We start from the raw sequence: 18838 nt of genomic DNA on the forward strand, positions 1-18838 counted from the left end.
GATGAAACCAATTGAGTGCGTAACTGGAAATGTTGAAGGACCAAGTAAGGAAGAAGTCCTCCATTATAAAATTTGCCTTGCGTTGTTGCTAAGATTTGTGGTCCAGCCATCTTGATGACACATAGTCAATTTACTTACTACTTATTTTCAATAATGCTGGATAACATTGTCCTTTTATCTCTATTCTCATTTTTGTCAGGACTTCCCACGTGTGCTACTTGCCATGTAATGTTTAGGTTTAGGTTTTATTAAATTTATAGACTGCCCCCTCTCCCCGTAGGGACTCGGGGCGGTGTACAGACCGTTTGTGTATAAAACAACAAAACATAACATAAAACATCAGACAAAACAACGCAAACATACCATCTGTATATACAACCCAAACTAATTAAATAATTAAAAACAATTCTAAAACCAATTTAAAACCCCAAAATTTAAAATTTAAAAAGCCATCCAGGAAGGTCAGTAGTGGGTGTTCCCTGTAAATACAATTACAGTTACAATTAGGCCAGGCCAGCTAATCGAAACAGGTGGGTCTTGAGTTTCTTGCGGAAGGAGCGGAGATGCAAGGTGGTTCTAATATCGGGGGGGGGGGGGGGGGGGGAGGTCGTTCCAGAGGGTTGGGCCCATCACAGAGAAGGCCCTATTCCTAGGCACCGCCCGCCCGCACTGCTTAGCGGACGGTACCCGGAGGAGTCCCTCTCTGTGAGAGCGGATTGGTCGCAGGGATGTGTAATATTATCACATCTGTATATATTACCCATCTAGGTTCCTCTTGGATGATTAGCTAGATATTCATCTTCCCTACAAGAATTTTCCCTTTATAAAACTACTTGTTTTAACAGCTTCATATACCGAAGCTTCTAGAAACAGATTCAAAGGGGTGGGATATTTTCACAACAGTAGGAACTACTTCTAAGCCACTTTTGAGTAAATGATTTCAACCTGACATAAGACTCTAAAATCCTTAAGTATGGACCCTCCAAAAATAATCCCATGTTGTAATTGTGCCCAAAGTTAATTAACTATATCACACACACACACCCCCCAAAAAAACACACCACCCCATAGCAACTGCATTGAGTTTAATGCAATTTCCAAGGAAAATATATCGAATCTAGTTCAGTTTTTGGCAGCCCCTTTTCATGCCACAGCAACTAGGACTTTTGGCACCTTCGCACATGAAAAGTCTTTGCTGTGCATTTATAGGCCTTCTCACCACTGAGAAAAAAAATGCAATGAGTTGTATTTTCTAATTCAGGTTGTATTTTCTAACCCTATACTCCTTATGTGAGACGCTGTGCCTCAGTGGCTAACACACTGAGCTTGTCAATCAGAAAGTTCGGTGGTTCAGCGGTTTGAATCCCTAGTGCCACGTAATGGAGTGAGCTCCCGTTACTTGTCCCAGCTTCTGCCAACCTAGCAGTTCGAAAGCACGTAAAAAAACACAAGTACAAAAATAGAGACCACCTTGATGGGAAGGGAAGTGTTCCGTGCGCCTTCGGCGTTTAATCATGCCGGCCACATGACCACGGAGACATCTTCGGACAGCGCTGGCTCTTCAGCTTTAAAACAGAGATGAGCACTGCCCCCTAAAGTCAGGAACGACTAGCACATATGTGCGAGGGGAACCTTTACCTTTATGCTCCTTATAGTTTTCTTTCTCAGGTATTATTTGCATTACATAATGAGAAGCAAAGTGGAAAGGCAGATTATAACTACATTAGGCAATCAATGCCCTTTATTTCCATTCATCCTGATTTTTTGCCTTGAAATGTACTTAGTAAAAACCACAACTAGGATTGTAGTGTCAACTTGTCTGTGTTGGACTGGAAAGACAAAATGTTCTCACATATTTGTATAGGTCTAGTATTTATATGGAGTATTACCCAAGTGGACTCTTTCATGACATTTTAGATTACTATTCCTGTTGAAACTCTTCCCACACTCTTTGCATTGATATGGCTTCTCTCCTGTATGGATCTTTTTATGGCAAGTCAGAAGGCTACTCCTTCTAAAGCTCTTTCCACACTCCATACATAGATATGGCTTCTCCCCTGTGTGGATCCGTTTATGGGCAATAAGGTAACTGTTGGTACTAAAATTCTTCCCACATTCCATGCATTTATATGGCTTCTCCCCTGTGTGGATTCTTTTATGGGAAGAAAGATGACTGCTCCAAGCAAAGGTCTTTCCGCACTCCATGCATTTATAGGGTCTTTCTCCCCTGTGGTTCCTTTGATGGCTTATAAGAGAATAATTATCAAGGAAAATCTTTCCACACTCCAAGCAGGTATGTGGTTTCTCTTCTGAATGGGTCATTTTATGGGAAATGAGATGATCGGATAGTGAAAAGCCCTTTCCACAGTCCATGCACTTATATGGTTTCTCCACTATGTGGATCCTTTCATGTTCCACAAGGGACGTATTTTCACAGAACCCCATTCCACATTCTCTGCATTTGTATGTCTTCTCGTCTTTGTGAATTCTTTTATGGGAAGTAAGATTACTGCTTTGAGTAAACGTCTTTCCACACTCCGTGCATTTATATGGTTTCTCCCCCGTGTGGATGAACTTATGAGAAGTAAGATGGCTACCCTGAGTAAAGCTCTTGCCACATTCCATGCATTTATATGGCTTCTCCCCCGTGTGGATCCTTTTATGGGAGGTAAGATCAGCATTCCTCCTAAAGCCCTTTCCACACTGTACACATTTGTGCGGCTTCTCCCCTGTGTGGATTCTTTTATGGGAAGCAAGATTACCACTTTGAGTAAAAGTCTTTCCACACTCCATGCATTTATAGGGCCTTTCACCATTGTGATTCCTCTGGTGGCTTCTAAGAGAGCAATTATCCCGGAAGGCCTTTCCACACTCGATACAAGTATATGGTTTCTCTTTTGAATGTGTCATTTTATGGGAAATGAGGTGACTGGATTTATAAAAGTTCTTGCCACACTCCAGGCATTTATAGGGTCTTTCTTCTGTATGGATCTTTCTATGGTAAGTAAGTCGACTGATCCAAGAAAAACCTTTTAAAATTCCACTTTGTGATCGGTTTCTCTCATCACTTTTTGCTTGCAGTTGGGTGGCAAACTTCCCTTTTTCCTCTTTTGGATGAATTGTTTGGCACTGTTCTTTGTAGTTATCCTCCTGGACATTATTTTCTTCAAAAAGAAACATAAGAAATTTAACAAGATTAGGGACATATTTAAAGATGAACTTTTTCCTGAAATTTTGCCAAAGAAGCATCAATTTTGTTCGCTGATATGAAAGAATCTGATCTAAGCTTCTACGAAAGATGAACTTCCAAGTGGGCTACTACCAAGTTCATATATCCACATCAAATCAGATTACAATTTCCTTCCGAGAAAACCCTGATCTAATCTAATAAATCCAAATTTATTATTATTATTATTATTAATCAATAAGTGCAAGACCCTTGATGACATGGGTGAGTTCCATGTTGCCATGAAATCCTATGCTGCATCATATGCTCTACCACGTTGAGCCACATTAAATCCTCAATAACTATATAACTTTGATTCTGGACCAAAGACAAGATTGCAGAAGGGTGAAAGAAACAATGTCATCTACAAAGTCAACTGCAACCATTGCAACGCTACGTAGGACAAACATCACATCAATTAAAAACCAGGATCCATGAACACCGGCTGGCATTCAAATGCCACAATCCCAAATCCTTAATCTCTACCCACAGTCCCACACCAACACCAAACAGCACCAGATTGATTGGCGCAATAGAAAAATCATCTTCCACGCTACCATCTGCCACGCTCATGAGTTCATGGAAGTCTGGGACTCCACAAGCAATTCCATCAACAGAAACATTGACCTACAACGGCCTATGAACCCCTCAAAATCCAATCAACCACACAACCATCCAGAGACAGCACTGTCCCTCAGCCAACCCATGCAAGCCCCCTACCAGCAGTTCACCTCTCAATGACGCTTACCTGATGTAATCTCCCCAAGACCCATCACAAGACTCTCACTGATGGCTTACATCTGACCCATTACAAGACCCTCACTTGACACACCCATACCCGAAGGCCTTATAAACAGAAGAACACTGACACCGACATCCCCTAAACTCCACTGAAGATGTTACCTAGCCTGGTAACAAAATGTTCAGAAACGGAGGATGAACCTTCAACCTCATCTTACACCTTAGCTATAGATATTCACCACTATTGCAAAATCATACACAACTAAGGAGGCATCTATTAATTTCCTTCTTCAATAAAACAGGGTTAGTTTTATCAGAGTAGCTGGTTACATCTAACCTCTAAATGTAGTTTCTGACCACAGACAGGTTCTTACCTAGAGAAGCCAAATTCCTGGAATTCTCCAGCATGACCTCCCCGTGGAGAGCTTTTTGATCATGATCCAGCTGAGACCACTCCTCCTCAGAGAAATACACAGCCACTTCCTCAAAAGACACAAGATCCTAAACAAGGAAACAAATTTCCCCATTAACAGACAACACCAAAAAGAATTTGAGACTTCTCTTACATCAATTCCAGGAGAGATTTGTAGTGAGTGAAATGGGCAACTGCTACAGAATACAAAAAAAAAAACGATTGCACAACTTTTAGCTGATGGCATAGCATGAAGGATATTTTATCAGGTTTAAATCCAGGACTTTTAATGGCTTTCAGTGTAGCCAACTAAGATAGTCTTAGCAGTATCTATAAGGGAGAAGGAAATACTGGAGAAACCCATCTGAAGTTTTGGGCAATCACCTGCTTTATCTACTTAGGGACCATCATGCTCAAAACCTCTGCACCACAGTAAAAGTGTTAGGAGAGCTTGCAATGGTATATGGGATTGATCCTGGAAGATGACCCTTAGCTGAGACAATGGTCTGCTCAAATGAAATTTTAATTTCAGAAGGCATTCCTCCCCAAGGTGGCTGCTGAACGGTAAGAGACTTTTTCTCTCTTGCCAATGATTTGCTGATTTTGCTGCAAAACCTGGTATTGGTTGTGCTGCTCTCCGGACTTGAATGGGAGCACCTAGTAATGCCACAAGGCAGCTTTTGGACAGTAGTGGACCTATTTAGCTAGAATGCCTTAAAGTTACAGGAACCTTGAGATTCCTCTAATATTGGAATTCAGCATTATGTAAGCACAAGCAATAGAACAAAATCAAACTGGACTCTTGGACTTCAAGACAGCTGATTTCAACAAACTTAGAGAGAGCTTGAGAAGAATTCCACGGACGAAAATCCTCAAGGGAAAACAACCCAAAAAGTTCGTGAAGTGAGATTATAAAAGCCCAGTCTAGCGCAATTCCAGTGAAGAAAAAAAGTAAGAGATCTCAAAAGAAAGCAGCATGACTACCCATAGAACGCTCTGATGAAATGAAAGATGAAAAGAGCAAGTATAAAAAGGACAAGTATAACAAGTGGGAAAGAGGCACATAAGTAAGGCAGAATATCAGCAAATAGTCTGAACCTGCAAAGATGAAGTCAGGAAAAGCTAAGGCTCAAAATGAACTAAGGCTTGCAGCAAAAGTAAGAAATAACAACAAAAAAACCCCCTTCTTTCAACATGGCAGCATATAAATTTTAATAGTTAAAAATAAAAAACATCTTGCCCTTGAGACGACATCAAGGGAGCGGACAGGGCCTTAAAACCTGGCCCTGCCAGTTGGGTTGGGGCCTGATAGGAGTGTACTATGCTGGAGGTGGCAGACTGAATAAGAGTCAAAAGTCCATCCAGAACACACATGCTTTTGGTTTTTAACCTTCATTTAATCGTTGATTTTAATGCTTCCATATTTATGCTTTTATGCCATTATAAGCCACTCACAGTCACTCTGGATCAAGGGTGTCAAACTCATGTCGTCACAGCGGCATCACGTGACATATCGGGACTTCCCTTTTGCTAAACCAGACGTGGGTGTGGCCAGCGCATGACGCATCCAGCCCATGGACCAGGATTTTGAGAGTCCTGCTCTGGATAGTGAGCAGGAGTCATAAAAATTTAATAAATTTTAAATGAATTTTATTTAAGAAAATTTTTATGGCTGCCCAAATTGCTCTCATTGACTCGGAATGGCTATATATATATATTACTGTATATATGTATTTGTGTTACAACCCCTAGTATACCCAAATATGGGAGGGAGCTCACTACTCCCCCTTTCTGCCCTTTGGCTCATTACAGATAACCATCCAGGCAGAAAACCATATTTTTATTTTTAATGTTGCCTTTTTATATTTGTGTTGTATTTGTGCTGATAAATAAATAAAGGGAGACTACTATAGATCTATTTCAAGCTATTTAGCTCTCATCAGCTAGCCATACCCTTAGTGGGATTTGAACCTGGGCTGTATTAGATATTAGGCAGGAGTCTTAGCCACTAAGCCACAGGCTCTCCTCCTTATCAGCTGAGCCAGGGAAATAGGTATGTATTTGTGTTACAACCCCTGGTATACCCAAATATGGGAGGGAGCTCACTACTCCCCCTTTCTGTCCTTCGGCTCATTACAGAGGACCATCCAGGCAGAAAACCATATTTTTATTTTTAATGTTGCCTTTTTATATTTGTGTTGTATTTGTACTGATAAATAAATAAAGGGAGACTAGTATAGATCTATTTCGAGCTAATTAGCTCTCATCAGCTAGCCATACCCTTACTGGGATTTGAACCTGGTAATATATATATATATATTACTTTGAACTTCAGAACAAAATGAAACCCATCCAAGATTCATGGATTTTTTTCCCCTAAGTTTCTCCTACCTGAGACAGTGGTTCAGTCCCTCTTTCGGCTACATCATGAAGGGGAGTTGATTCTAAAAATACCAAAGACTGGTTCTGGTTCTCTGTGAGAGGAAGAAAAAGTGTGAAAGCAGATTGGATTTAAAAAAAAAAAAAGAGATTCCACCCAAGAGGGGCAAAACAATCAGTTAGCCGGATGTCCAATCCTTGTACCACATAGAAGGGTCTTCTATTACCTGACATGCTATCCTGATTTTCATTTTTCTGGAAGATCTCCTTAAGCACTTCTTCAGAGAGTTTGGATGATTCTTTCCATCCCTTGGCATATTCAGTGACTGCTTCCAAGGATATCTGGACATTTCACAGGAGAAACAAGGAAGAGCAGAGGGAAAGGAATAAAATTCCCATACCGCACCCCCAACATAGCAGACCCCAATGTTCATCACAGAAGCTGGAAAATGAGAATGGAAGAATTCCCCCACATACGTACATCCTCTAAAAGAATAATGGAACAACTCTAAACTTGCCATGACTATATTCTCACACCTGGAACTCTTCTTGCATCTTTTCCTCCTCCTGGCTCAGAAGGAACCCTTCAGCCAGGGCCACCGCCTGGGAACTTGTCTCCGCTCCGCACTCCCGCACCCATTTCTCCATCTCTGAGGGAAGGACAGCCAGGAACTGCTCCAGGAGCACCAGGTCCAGCATCTGAGCCTTCGTGTGCCTTTCTGGCTGCAGCCACTCAAGGCAAAGGCGGTGAAGGTGACTGCAAACCTCTCGGGGCCCAGTCACCTTCTGGAACTGTACTTTTCTGAAGTGACAGCACTGGATCTCTAAAGTGTTAGTTCCCACTTCCTGCATCTTCTGCCTAAGACTTGACCCATTCTTCCCATAACTCCAAGGCTGTGGAGCAAGAGGGCTTTTTCCAGTTCCTGCATCTGCCAAGTGTTGTCCCTCCATCTTCTCTTTTTTCCCTAATCCAGTTGCAAAATGGGTTAATGGATCTCCTATTCGCAAGATCTGGATTTCATGAAGAGATGCTGCTCAGGATTCTCAAGGAAGTTCAGCGCTCCACACTTACAAGATGCTTTCATTTTCAGATGGAGCAGGAAAGGTTTCCACTTCACATATCTGAAATGGAAAACAACATAAATTTCCAGTAATTACAGGGTGACCAATTTAACTACTGAGGTTTCTTCTCCAAAATAAACACAAAAGATGCCAAATGAATCTACTGATGTTTGGAAAATGGTAGACGACAGGAGGGCCTGGAGGAACATTGTCCATGGGGTTGCGATGTGTCAGACGCAACTTCGCAACTGACAACAACAACAACATTTGGAAAGAGGGAGAATCTTATTAGGTAGGTTGATTTATCTGGTGGAAATTAGGTAGAATATTTCTGGATCAACTTTTTTGCAATGATTTAAAATACTGGAGAAATAGATAAAATGTGGGTTTCTATTTCTGAGGTTTTTGTTAAAAGTGATTTCTGTGGCTGTGAATAGAGATAAGAGAAACTCTTATAACGATCCGTCTCTCACGAATGTCTCGGGTCAGAAAGAGAAATTAAAACGAGTGCTATATAGATCGGTTTAATAAAGAATTAAATCAGCATCTGAACATATTAGCAGAAAACAGCAGAACCCCACTAACCACCTGGCTTGGAAAACTTCAGAAGCCTGAATTAACAAACCACCATCCAATACATATATAAGGATAAAACTCAAATAAATAAACCAGCCGCAACTTAACATGATAGTCCGTTTTCATGCAATTCCTAGAAACTGAAAAGTCCCCAATTTTTATCCTAATCCAGTCTTTTTCCAACTTCGACAAGAGTGTGCAGTTGTCAACTTTTGACAAATACTGGTGTCATCGGGCACACGGTGCGAATGCTGCATCTCAGCCCCACTTGCATCTCCGTCCCTGCAACGTCTCCCTTCTTTTCTGCGGGAAGAGCCCCTTTTGCGGTCGTATGGAAAGGCTGGAAAGCAGCATCCCAGTTCCAGTCCTCGCACACCCGTCCTTGCACCGAGCCAACAGGGCTTCGAGGCTGCCTCCACTCCTCCAATGAATGGGGAGAAATGGTCCCGCATCTTCTGGCGACCCCATTTCTCTCCTTTGCTTTCCCCCCTCCGGCCTGGCTCATGCATGGGAAAAAGTGGCAGGGGAACATGGGACCTCTGACTCCGACCCCAGAGGAAGACTTGGCCCGTCTCCACGCACCCTTCCAGCGCGGGACCCTTTTACACGACCTGAGCCGCCACTCACGGAACTCGGGAGTCTCGTCGGGATCCGCACCCACCTCCCCCCCCAAAAGGTTTCCCGGCAGCCTCTGGGCCTCCCGCAAAGCCCCGCCTCCCACTCACAAAGGAGGGAGGGGAGGGAACTGAAAGAGCAGCCCCTTCCTACGAATGCCCCAGGCAACACGTGTCTTGTGTTAGCGGAAGTCTGGCGCATGCTCAGTTCCCTCCTGAAGCTGAGAGCGCCCTCTGGTGAATTCTCAGGAATTCTCCGAAACGGCGGGAGGGAGGAGAGCCTCTCTGAGGGGAAGGGGAGGGCAGGGATGATGGGCATGGGAGTAGGAAGGGAAAGTTCCCTGTCCGAGAATTTTGTTTGTCGTCTCCAGAAGGGGCAGCTTCTCCATCTCCCTCTCCTTTCTGCCCAGGAACTATCTGTGGAGATGGAGAAAAATCTCTCCGGCGGATTTGAACTTGCTTCCCTCAAAGAACAGCCACCTTGAAACAGCTGACCTTTGTGGGAAGCACAGATATCTTTTGGTTTTTTTTTAATATCTTTAATTCAATATGTACAGCTGCCCTTCTCAAATTCTTTCCCTCTGGGTGCCTAAGAATAATTGGAAAGACCGAGTGGCTTCTTGTGACAAAAGAAATAATGCTGAAGAAAAACAAGTATACAAAGAAAACCAGTTTCTAAATTGGTGAAAAGCTGAAACATGTGGATGTTCGAGAAATTTTACCTCACAAGGAGGCTCCTTGGTGGAGAAATGAACAGAGGGGAACATGGCAGCTCATCTGTGACTGGAGAAAAAGCGACATTGTAAATTGAAGGAAAGAAAATATTGAATAGGGGGTTAAAAAAAAAATACTTTCACCAGACAAAATCAGTTAAGTACAGGAAGTCCTTGACTTACAACAGTTCGTTTAGTGACTGCTCAAGTTAGGAAGAAGTATAACATTTGTCTTCTATGGTTGCGAAGATTTAATACAGTTCTCCTGTCAGAAAATCTAGAGTTGAGTCAATTTGACAACACATAATCAATTTACTTTGAATAAGGCTGGATAACAATACCAGCATTGTCCTTGTGTCTACAGTATTCTCAGTTCTGTCACAATTTTCCATGTATGTTACGTCTCATGTAATATTATCACATCTGTATTTGACACATCTAGGTTCCTGTTGGATATCCATCTTCACTATGAGAACTGTTTCTTAATAAATACTTGATTTATCTGCTCCATATATGGAAAAAGCTAGAAACAGATTCAAACACTCGGAACTACAGTACTGCTAAGCCGTCTTTTGAGTAAATGATTTCAATCTGACGTGAGATAAAACCCTCAAGTGTGGACCCTCCAAAAATAATCTCATGTTTGTAATTTTCAATGTGCCCAAAGAACATTAATCGTGATGGAAAAAACTATGCCGACTGTATTTAATTTCATGTTAAAGGTACATGTGATACAATCCATTTTAGCTTTTGCCAACCCCATGTCACTTAACAGCAAAGCAGGCTGTTAGCACCTTCATAGAAAAGTCTTTTGTGTACATTTATAGGCTTTCTCACCACTGTGACTCCTTTGATAAAAAGGAAACCCTCCTTTTGAAGCTCTTTCCATGATGCGCATTTATATGAGATTATGGGGAGGATTCAGTGTCATAAAGGCACTTTTGACTGAATAATGCTTTCTCATTCCTATTACAAGTCCCCATGTCCTGATTTCATATAGTAGAAAACAAATCTGACTTTGTTATTTTCATATCCAAAAGCCAGTGACTCTTTTGTGAATTGAAAGATGTCTTCCATACATTTCTGTCATGGTTTGTGATGCTAGGACACACAAACTCTTTTACTATTTTCCTTTGCAATTAAGAAAACAAAAATCACCACAAAGTTAGGACACAAAGCCAAAGAGCTGTACGTTGAGACTCAGGTTGTATTTCTAACCCTGTACTCCTTATGGTTTTCTTTCTCAGCTATTACTTTGCATTACACAATGGGAAGCAAGGATGGAAAGGCAGATTACAACAAGATTAAGCAAATGAAGAAATAGTGCCATCTTAACAAGGAATTAAGGGTTGGTTATCTGCCTGCAGTTCTACTGAAGTGGATATATTTATCAAAAGGAATTCCTAGAAGTTTACATGTCTGAAATGTGTTGGACACCATTAAGACACCATAAATGCACTTTACATCCACTTAATTTTTGCCTTGAAACCACCTACTTAGCAAAAATTACAATCAGGATTAAGGATTCAACTTGTTTTGGCCTGGAAAGGCAAAATGTTCTCACATATGGGTCTAGTATTTATATGCAGTATTGCCCAAGTGGAGCCTTTCATGACATTTTAGATTACTATTCCTATTAAAGGTCTTCCCACACTCCTTGCACTGATGTGGCTACTCTTGTGTGGATTTTTTTATGACAAGTAAGAAGATTACTCCTTCTAAAGCTCTTTCCACACTCCATACATTGATACGGCTTCTCCCCTGTGTGAATTCTTTTATGGGCAGTAAGATAACTGTTGGTACTAAAACCCTTCCCACATTCCACACATTTATGTGGCTTCTCCCCTGTGTGGGTTCTTTTATGGTAAGAAAGATTACTGCTCCAAGCAAAGCTCTTTCCGCACTCCATGCATTTATAGGGTCTTTCTCCCCTGTGATTCCTTTGATGGCTTGTAAGAGAATAATTATCAAGGAAAATCTTTCCACACTCCAAGCAGGTATGTGGTTTCTCTTCTGAATGGGTCATTTTATGGGAAATGAGATGATCGGATAGTGAAAAGCCCTTTCCACAGTCCATGCACTTACATGGTTTCTCCCCGATGTGGTTCCTTTCATGTTCCGTAAGAGATGGGTTTTCACAGAAACCCATTCCACGTTCTCTGCATATATATGGCTTGTTCCTTGTGTGGATTCTTTTATGGGAATTAAGATTACTGTTTTGACTAAATGTCTTTCCACACTCCATGCATTCATATGGTTTCTCCCCTGTGTGGATGAACTTATGAGAAGTAAGACGACTGCCCTGAGTAAAGCTCTTTCCACACACCATGCATTTATATGGTTTCTGCCCTGTGTGGATGAACTTATGAGAAGTAAGATGACTGCCCTGAGTAAAGCTCTTTCCACATTCCATACATTTATATGGCTTCTCCCCTGTGTGGATTCTTTTATGGGTAGCAAGAGCACCGCTTTGAGTAAAAGCTTTCCCACACTGCATGCATTTATAGGGCCTTTCTCCATTGTGATTCCTCTGGTGGCTTCTAAGAGAGCAATTATCACGGAAGGCCTTTCCACACTCGATACAAGTGTACGGTTTCTCTTTTGAATGTGTCATTTTATGGCGAATGAGGTGACTGGATTTAGAAAAGCTCTTGCCACACTCCAGGCATTTATAGGGTCTTTCTTCTGTATGGATCTTTCTATGATAAGTAGGTCGACTGATCCAAGAAAAGCTTTTTTTAATTCCACCTTGTGATCGGTTTCTCTCATCACTTTTTGGTTTCAGCTGATCGGCAAACTTCCCTTTTTCCTTTTTCCTGTGGATTGCTTGGCGTTGTTCCGTGTAATTCTTACCCTCTTTGACATTATTTTCTTCAAAAAGAAACAAGAAATTATAGCAAGATTAGGAATACGTTTAATGATCAATTCCCCCCCTCCCCCTGAAATTTTGCCAAAGTATCATCAATATAATTTGAGTGTTTTGCCGGCTTATACAAAAGAATCTGATCTAAGCTTCTACGAAAGATGAATTTCAACTCGGATTATAATTGCCCTCAGAGAAAACCCTGATCTAATCTTCGGCAACTAGCATATGCCAGGCCCTTGATAACATGGGTCAGTTCCATGTTGCCATGAACTCCTGTGCTACATCTTATGTTCTATGAAGGTGTGCCAAAACTGTGTGCGTGCATGCTGTTGCGGGCATACATATCCACTTACCTGTATATGTGCGAGTGACTCCCCCCCCCCCACTACGCATGCATGAGCGACCCCCGTGTGCGGGTGGTGGTAGAGGATTTTCACCCTCCCCAGGCTCCGGAAATTAGCTGAGGGCTGTTGTGCTGGCAAATATGGCTCTGCGTGCCGCAGGTTCGCCCTCATGACTCTATGACCTTGGGCCAAATTAAATCCCCAATAACTATCAACCTGGGGCACTCATTGTTTAGCTTAAGAGAAAGAAGGACTAGGGGAGACATGATAGCAGTGTTCCAATATCTCAGGGGTTGCCACAAAGAAGAGGGAGTCAAACTATTCTCCAAGGCACCTGAGGGTAGAACAAGAAGCAATGGGTGGAAACTAATCAAGGAGAAAAGCAACTTAGAACTGAGGAGAAATTTCCTGACAGAACAATTAATCAGTGGAACAGAAATTGCCTCCAGAAGTTGTGAATGCCCCAACACTGGAAGTCTTTAAGAAGATGTTGGATAGCCATCTGTCTGAAATGGTATAGGGTTTCCTGCCTAGGCAGGAGGTTGGACTAGAAGACCTCCAAGGTCCTTTCCAACTCTACTATTGTATTGTATTGTATTGAGTGACTACAATCAGGAATGGCAAATTGAACAGTAAGTGGAAAACCACATGACTGTGATGGTGCCTACAATTTAATCTCAGCTTTCCTTTTTCTCATCGTGGTGATGAGTCCTAATGGCCATGGTGGCACAGTGGTAAGAATGCAGTACTGCAGGCTACTTATGCTGACTGCCAGCAGTCAGCAGTTTGATTCTCATTGGCTCAAGGTTGACTCAGCCTTCCATCCTTCTGAGGTTGGTAAAATGAGAGGCCAGATTCTTGGGGGCAATAGAACAATTAACCAGTAGAATGCCTTGGCTTCAGAAGCTGGGTGTGCTCAATCACTGGGGGCTTTAAAAAAAGACTGACAGCCACTTGTCTGAATTGGTATAGGGTCACCTGCTTGAGCAGGGGTTCAGACTCCAAGATCCCTTCCAATTCTGTTATTCCTTGTCATACTTCTCAGGAATGGGGCAATCCACCACGGGCAACTCACTGCGGGACAATTCAACACAGGATAAAACAGTGATACTTCACTGTTTTTTCGAAATTATTTTAATTTTTGTCATTCGCATTTTACCTGATCCCTCCTTTAGTGATTTCTTTAATAATTTTATTCCACTGTTTCTTTGATATTAGTGTAACTCTTGTTCTGTAGCGAGTTCAGAGGTGGGTTGCTCCCAATTTGGCCCGGATCGGGCGAACCGATAGTAGTGGCTCTGTCCAGGAGGCTCTGCCCACCCACCTGGACGCTTCTGCGCATGCGCGCCTGAACTGTTAGTAAAAAAATTGGCAACCAACCACTAGGCGAGTTGGATGCTTACCTAGAGAAGCCAGATTCCTGGAATTCTCCAGCATGACCTCCCCATGAAGAGCTTTCTGGTCAGGATCCAGCTGAGACCACTCCTCCTCAGAGAAATACACAGCCACTTCCTCAAAAGACACAAGATCCTAAGCAAGGAAACAAATTTCCGCGATAAGAGACAACCCCCAAGAAGAATTTTGAGACTTCCCTCCATTCCAAGGGAGATTTGCAATGAGTGAAATGGGCATCTGCTACAGAATTTTTTTATGTATTTATTGATATGTATTTATTTGTATTTTAGCTTGACTGTACACCGCCCCGAGTCCCTTTTGGGAGAGGGGGCGGTCTAGAAATTTGAAATAAAGTAAAAGTAAAGTAAGTAAAGTAATTCAAAATAAGATCTCACAAATTTTGGCAGATAACACAATGTAAAGAACATTTCATCAGGTTTACTGCAGGACTTTCAACGAAGCCAACTAAAATAGTCTGAGCAGTAGCTCCAACTCTTTCTATTTGAGCAGAAGGTAATATTGGAGCAACCCATCTGATATTTTCCAACTGTCTGCTGTATCCACTTAGGGACAATCATGCTCATGCAATAAAAGTGCTAAGAGCAGTTGTAATTGCATATGGGAGACAACGGCCTGCTCAATGAAATCTGAATTTCAGAAGAGAAAAACAAGGGGTTGTTTCTTTCAGAGTTGCTGCATTAAATTAAGTAAGAAGCAATTTATCTTTGGAGCTTCGAGTAGAGCTAGAATTCATTGTTCTGGTTCTTGTCTGGACTACCTTGAAAAGCTAACAGAGCTATTACAGGGATCTGTGTGAGGACTACCAAAACGTGGGTGAGATGCAGCTGAAGGTCTAGTTCTCCTCAGTTTCCAAGGAAGCTGCTGACCTTCTGAACCAGAGCAGTGAAAAGCAATTCCCGAGAAAACATTTCTCTGATTTTGCAAAACTGAGGTGTTGGTTGGCATCCAGGTACTCAGCTTGTTAGAAATTCCTCACCAAGTTCTAAGTGCTTTGATTGTCACCCCTGCCCTTTATAACATGGTACTCCTCAACACGAAATCCGCCCTGCCAGTGGTGGGTTCCAGATCCCGTCGCAACCGGTATGCTGCGACGGGGCCGGGCGTCCACCACGGGCACGCGAGCTGCGCGTGCATACACACCCACCACCCTGCAACGCTCCAGCTGCTCGGCGGAGTATTGCGCAGGTGCCAGTTGGCTTAAATACAGGTAAGGAACGAGGGTGGGTGGGCAGGCCCTACCGGGGTGTACCGTCCAAAACCCACCACTGCGCCCCACCCTTTTTACCTTTCCTTAAAAGTTATCTATGCTGTTTGGCCTGGGGCCTGAATGAGGACGTGTCATCGTGGAGGTTACTGCGTGAAAAAGAAGGTCCCACCTCCATTCCTTTATAAACCTCCCTGCCTTAGCTATTTCTCTGCTAATTTTAATGCTGTATCTATTGTTGTTTTAATCTTTCATATTGTTTTAGCAGATTGTATGCTGCCGAGTTGCATGTCAGTGAAGTGGCTGGCATATAAATATAATGAACGAAAATAAAAAACGTTCCGCCACTGGAGATGACGTCTCCCTCCACTTTTCTGTCTGTTCAGAAAGGCCTGAAAATCTGGCTCTGCCAGTTGGCTCGGGGCCTGATGGGGGTGCACTATGCTGGAGGCGATTGACTGAGTAAGAGACAATAGTCCACCCACGAATGGTCCAGCTACTTGTCTTTAACCTTCAATTTAATTATTGTTAATTTTAATGGTTTTATATTTATGCTTTTATGCCATTCTAAGCCACCCAGAATCACACTGGATACTGAGACAAGAGGCGTATAAATTTAATAAACTTTATTTATTTAAGAAAATTTATAAAGGTTCCCCTCACACATACGTGCTAAGTCATTCCCGACTCTAGGGGGCGGTGCTCAGCTCCGTTTCAAAGCCGAAGAGCCAGCGCTGTCCGAAGACGTCTCCGTGGTCATGTGGCCGGCATGACTAAACGCCGAAGGTGCACGGAACGCTGTTACCTTCCCACCAAAGATGGTCCCTATTTTTCTACTTGCATTTTTACATGCTTTCAAACTGCTAGGTTGGCAGAAGCTGGGACAAGTAATGGGAGCTCACTCCATTATGCAGCGCTAGGGATTTGAAAGAAAATTAGAACAAAATAAAATGTATGCAAGATTCATGGATCTTTTCTAATGTTTCTCCTACCTGAGGCAGCGATTCAGTCGTTCTTTCAGCTACATCACAAAGAAGAGGCGATTTGAAAAATATCAAGGACTGCTTTTGGTTCTCTGCAAAAGGCAAAAAAAGTGTGAAAGCAGATTTGTTAAAAAAAATTGAGAAATTCCACTCAAGAGGAGCAAAAGAATCAGCTGGATGTCCAAACCTCACATAGTATAGATGCAGCTTCTATTACCTGACATGGGATCCTGATTTTGATCTTTCTGAAAGATCTCCCCAACCAGTAGCTCTTGAGAGAGTTTGGATGATCCTTTCCTTTCCTTGACATACTCAGTGGCTGCTTCCAAGGGTATCTGGACATGATGTCCCAGTAGAAACAAGGAAGAGCAGAGAGAAAGAAATGAATTCTCATACTGCACCCGCAAGCTAGACCCCAATGTATATCACTGAAGATGGAAAATGAGGGTGGATGAATTCCCCAAACACATCTTCTAAAAGAAGAATGGAACAACTGGCCTTACACAGTTCATAATCCCAGAAAACTCAGACACTGACAAATTCAGGGAGATCATTAGACCTGCCGTGGGTATATTCTCACACCTGCAACTCTTCTTGCATCTCTTCCTCCTCCTGGCTCAGAAGGAACCCTTCAGCCAGGGCCACCGCCTGGGAACTCGTCTCCGCTCCACACTCCCGCACCCATTTCTCCATCTCTGGAGGAAGGACAACCAGGAACTGCTCCAGGAGCACCAAATCCAGCATCTGAGCCTTCGTGTGTCTTTCTGGCTGCAACCACTGAAGACAAAGGCGGTGAAGGTGACTGCAAACCGCTCGGGGCCCAGTTGCCTTTTGAAACTGTACTTTTCTGAAGGGACAGCCCTGGACCTCTAAGGTGTTAGTTCCCACTTCCTCCATCTTCTGCCTAAGACGTGACTCATTCTCCTCACAGCTCCAAGGCCGAGCAACAAAGGGGAGTTTTCCAGTTCCTACATCTGCCAAGTGTTGTCCTTCCATCTTCTCTTTTTTTCTCTAATCCAGTTATAAAATGGGCCAATGGATCTCCAGAGGTCTTCCTATTCGCAAGACCTGGATTTCACGAAGAGATCCTGGTCAGGTTTCCCAAGGACATTCAGCGCTCCACACTTACAAGGTGCTTTCATTTTCAGATGGAGCAGGAAAGGTTTCCACTTCACATATCTGAAATGGAAAACAGAAATTTCCAGTAATTATTGCACAACTAATTTAACTACTGAGCACCTTTCTCCAAAGTAAAATAAAAAGGCTAACGAACCTACCAAAGTCTGGAAAGAGGGAGGAGAATCTTATTAGGTGAATTAATTTATTTTGGTCTGGGGGAAATGCAGGAGAACCTTTCTGGACCAACTTTTTGCAATGATTCAAAATACTGGAGAAATACATAACGTATTTTGGGGGGGATTCCTATTTCTGAGTTACTTAACTGATTTCAGTGATTGTGAATAGACCCAGACTCTTTACATCGCAAATATCACAGGTCACAATTGAGACGAGCGCTATATAAACCCATTTATTAAGTAAATAAATCAAGATTTGAATGTATAATAAAAGCAACAGAAGCCCATCTGGCGCAATTCTATTTGGGAACTTGCTGAATTAACAAGCCATCATCCAATGCATATAGCTGAACAATCCATATATTAAACATGATTCACACAATTCTTATAAACACCTTCCCCCACTTCTTAACTCAATGCAGTCTTTTTCCAGCTTCCACTCCAACACCCAGAGTGTAAAGCTGCCAGCTTTTGACAAACATTGGTGTCATCTGGGCTCATGGTGCGAATGCGCATCTCAGCCCCACTTGCATCTCCGTCCCTGCAATGCTTCCCTTGTCTGCAGGCAGAGCCCCTTTGCGGTCGAGGGGAAAGGCTGGGAAGCATCACCCCAGTTCCAGTCCTCGCACACCGACCTTGCACCCAGGGCCAGCAGGAACACTTCGGGACAGCACCCCCCACCCCCCATGAAGAGCGGCAGGGGAACATGGGACCCCGGACTCCAACCCCGAAAGAAGACATGGCCCGGTTCCACGCATGCCTCCTTTGCATGGGCAGAGCAGCAACTCACAGAACAAGGGAATCTCGTCTGGATCCGCATCCTTGCAAGGCTTCCCGGCAGCCTCTGGGTCTCCGCGATGGCCCCTGCCCCGGGAAGGGTGGTGGTGGTGGGGAGGCTTAGATGCGCCTTTAGTGTCTCCCAACTAAAGACCCAGGAATCACGTGTCTTGCATTAGCGGAAGAGGCTAGCGCATGCTCAGTTCTGCCCTGAAACGGAGAGCTCCCCC

General features: G+C 43.0%; 2 protein-coding genes across 5 annotated transcripts in view; one reads left to right on the forward strand and one right to left on the reverse strand.

Annotated features, from left to right (window-relative positions):
• LOC309391609 (zinc finger protein with KRAB and SCAN domains 3-like) overlaps positions 1–18838 on the forward strand; it is a 145200-nt gene that overhangs the window by 92635 nt on the left and 33727 nt on the right. The window lies entirely within an intron of this gene.
• LOC309385024 (uncharacterized protein) lies at positions 738–18795 on the reverse strand. Of its 4 annotated transcripts, XM_081939067.1 has the most exons (7): positions 18622–18795; positions 17115–17715; positions 17040–17065; positions 16754–16871; positions 16546–16628; positions 14337–14463; positions 10911–12594 (listed from the first exon to the last, which is right to left on the reverse strand). In XM_081939067.1, exons 2-7 carry the CDS (start codon positions 17530–17532, stop codon positions 11360–11362), a joined length of 2007 nt encoding a protein of 668 aa, XP_081795193.1. In that variant the 5' UTR covers positions 17533–17715; positions 18622–18795; the 3' UTR covers positions 10911–11359. The 4 variants fall into 4 exon arrangements, with proteins under 4 accessions (XP_081795191.1, XP_081795192.1, XP_081795193.1 ...); XM_081939065.1 differs by lacking the exons at positions 10911–12594; positions 14337–14463; positions 16546–16628; ... (1 more) ...; positions 17040–17065; positions 17115–17715 and adding exons at positions 738–3164; positions 4342–4468; positions 6771–6853; positions 6986–7100; positions 7296–7880; XM_081939066.1 differs by lacking the exons at positions 10911–12594; positions 14337–14463; positions 16546–16628; ... (2 more) ...; positions 17115–17715; positions 18622–18795 and adding exons at positions 738–3164; positions 4342–4468; positions 6771–6853; ... (1 more) ...; positions 7296–7880; positions 8979–9110.

This window comes from Natrix helvetica, assembly GCF_964273705.1.
Source record: "Natrix helvetica genome assembly, chromosome: 1".
Taxonomy (NCBI): Eukaryota; Metazoa; Chordata; class Lepidosauria; order Squamata; family Natricidae; genus Natrix; species Natrix helvetica.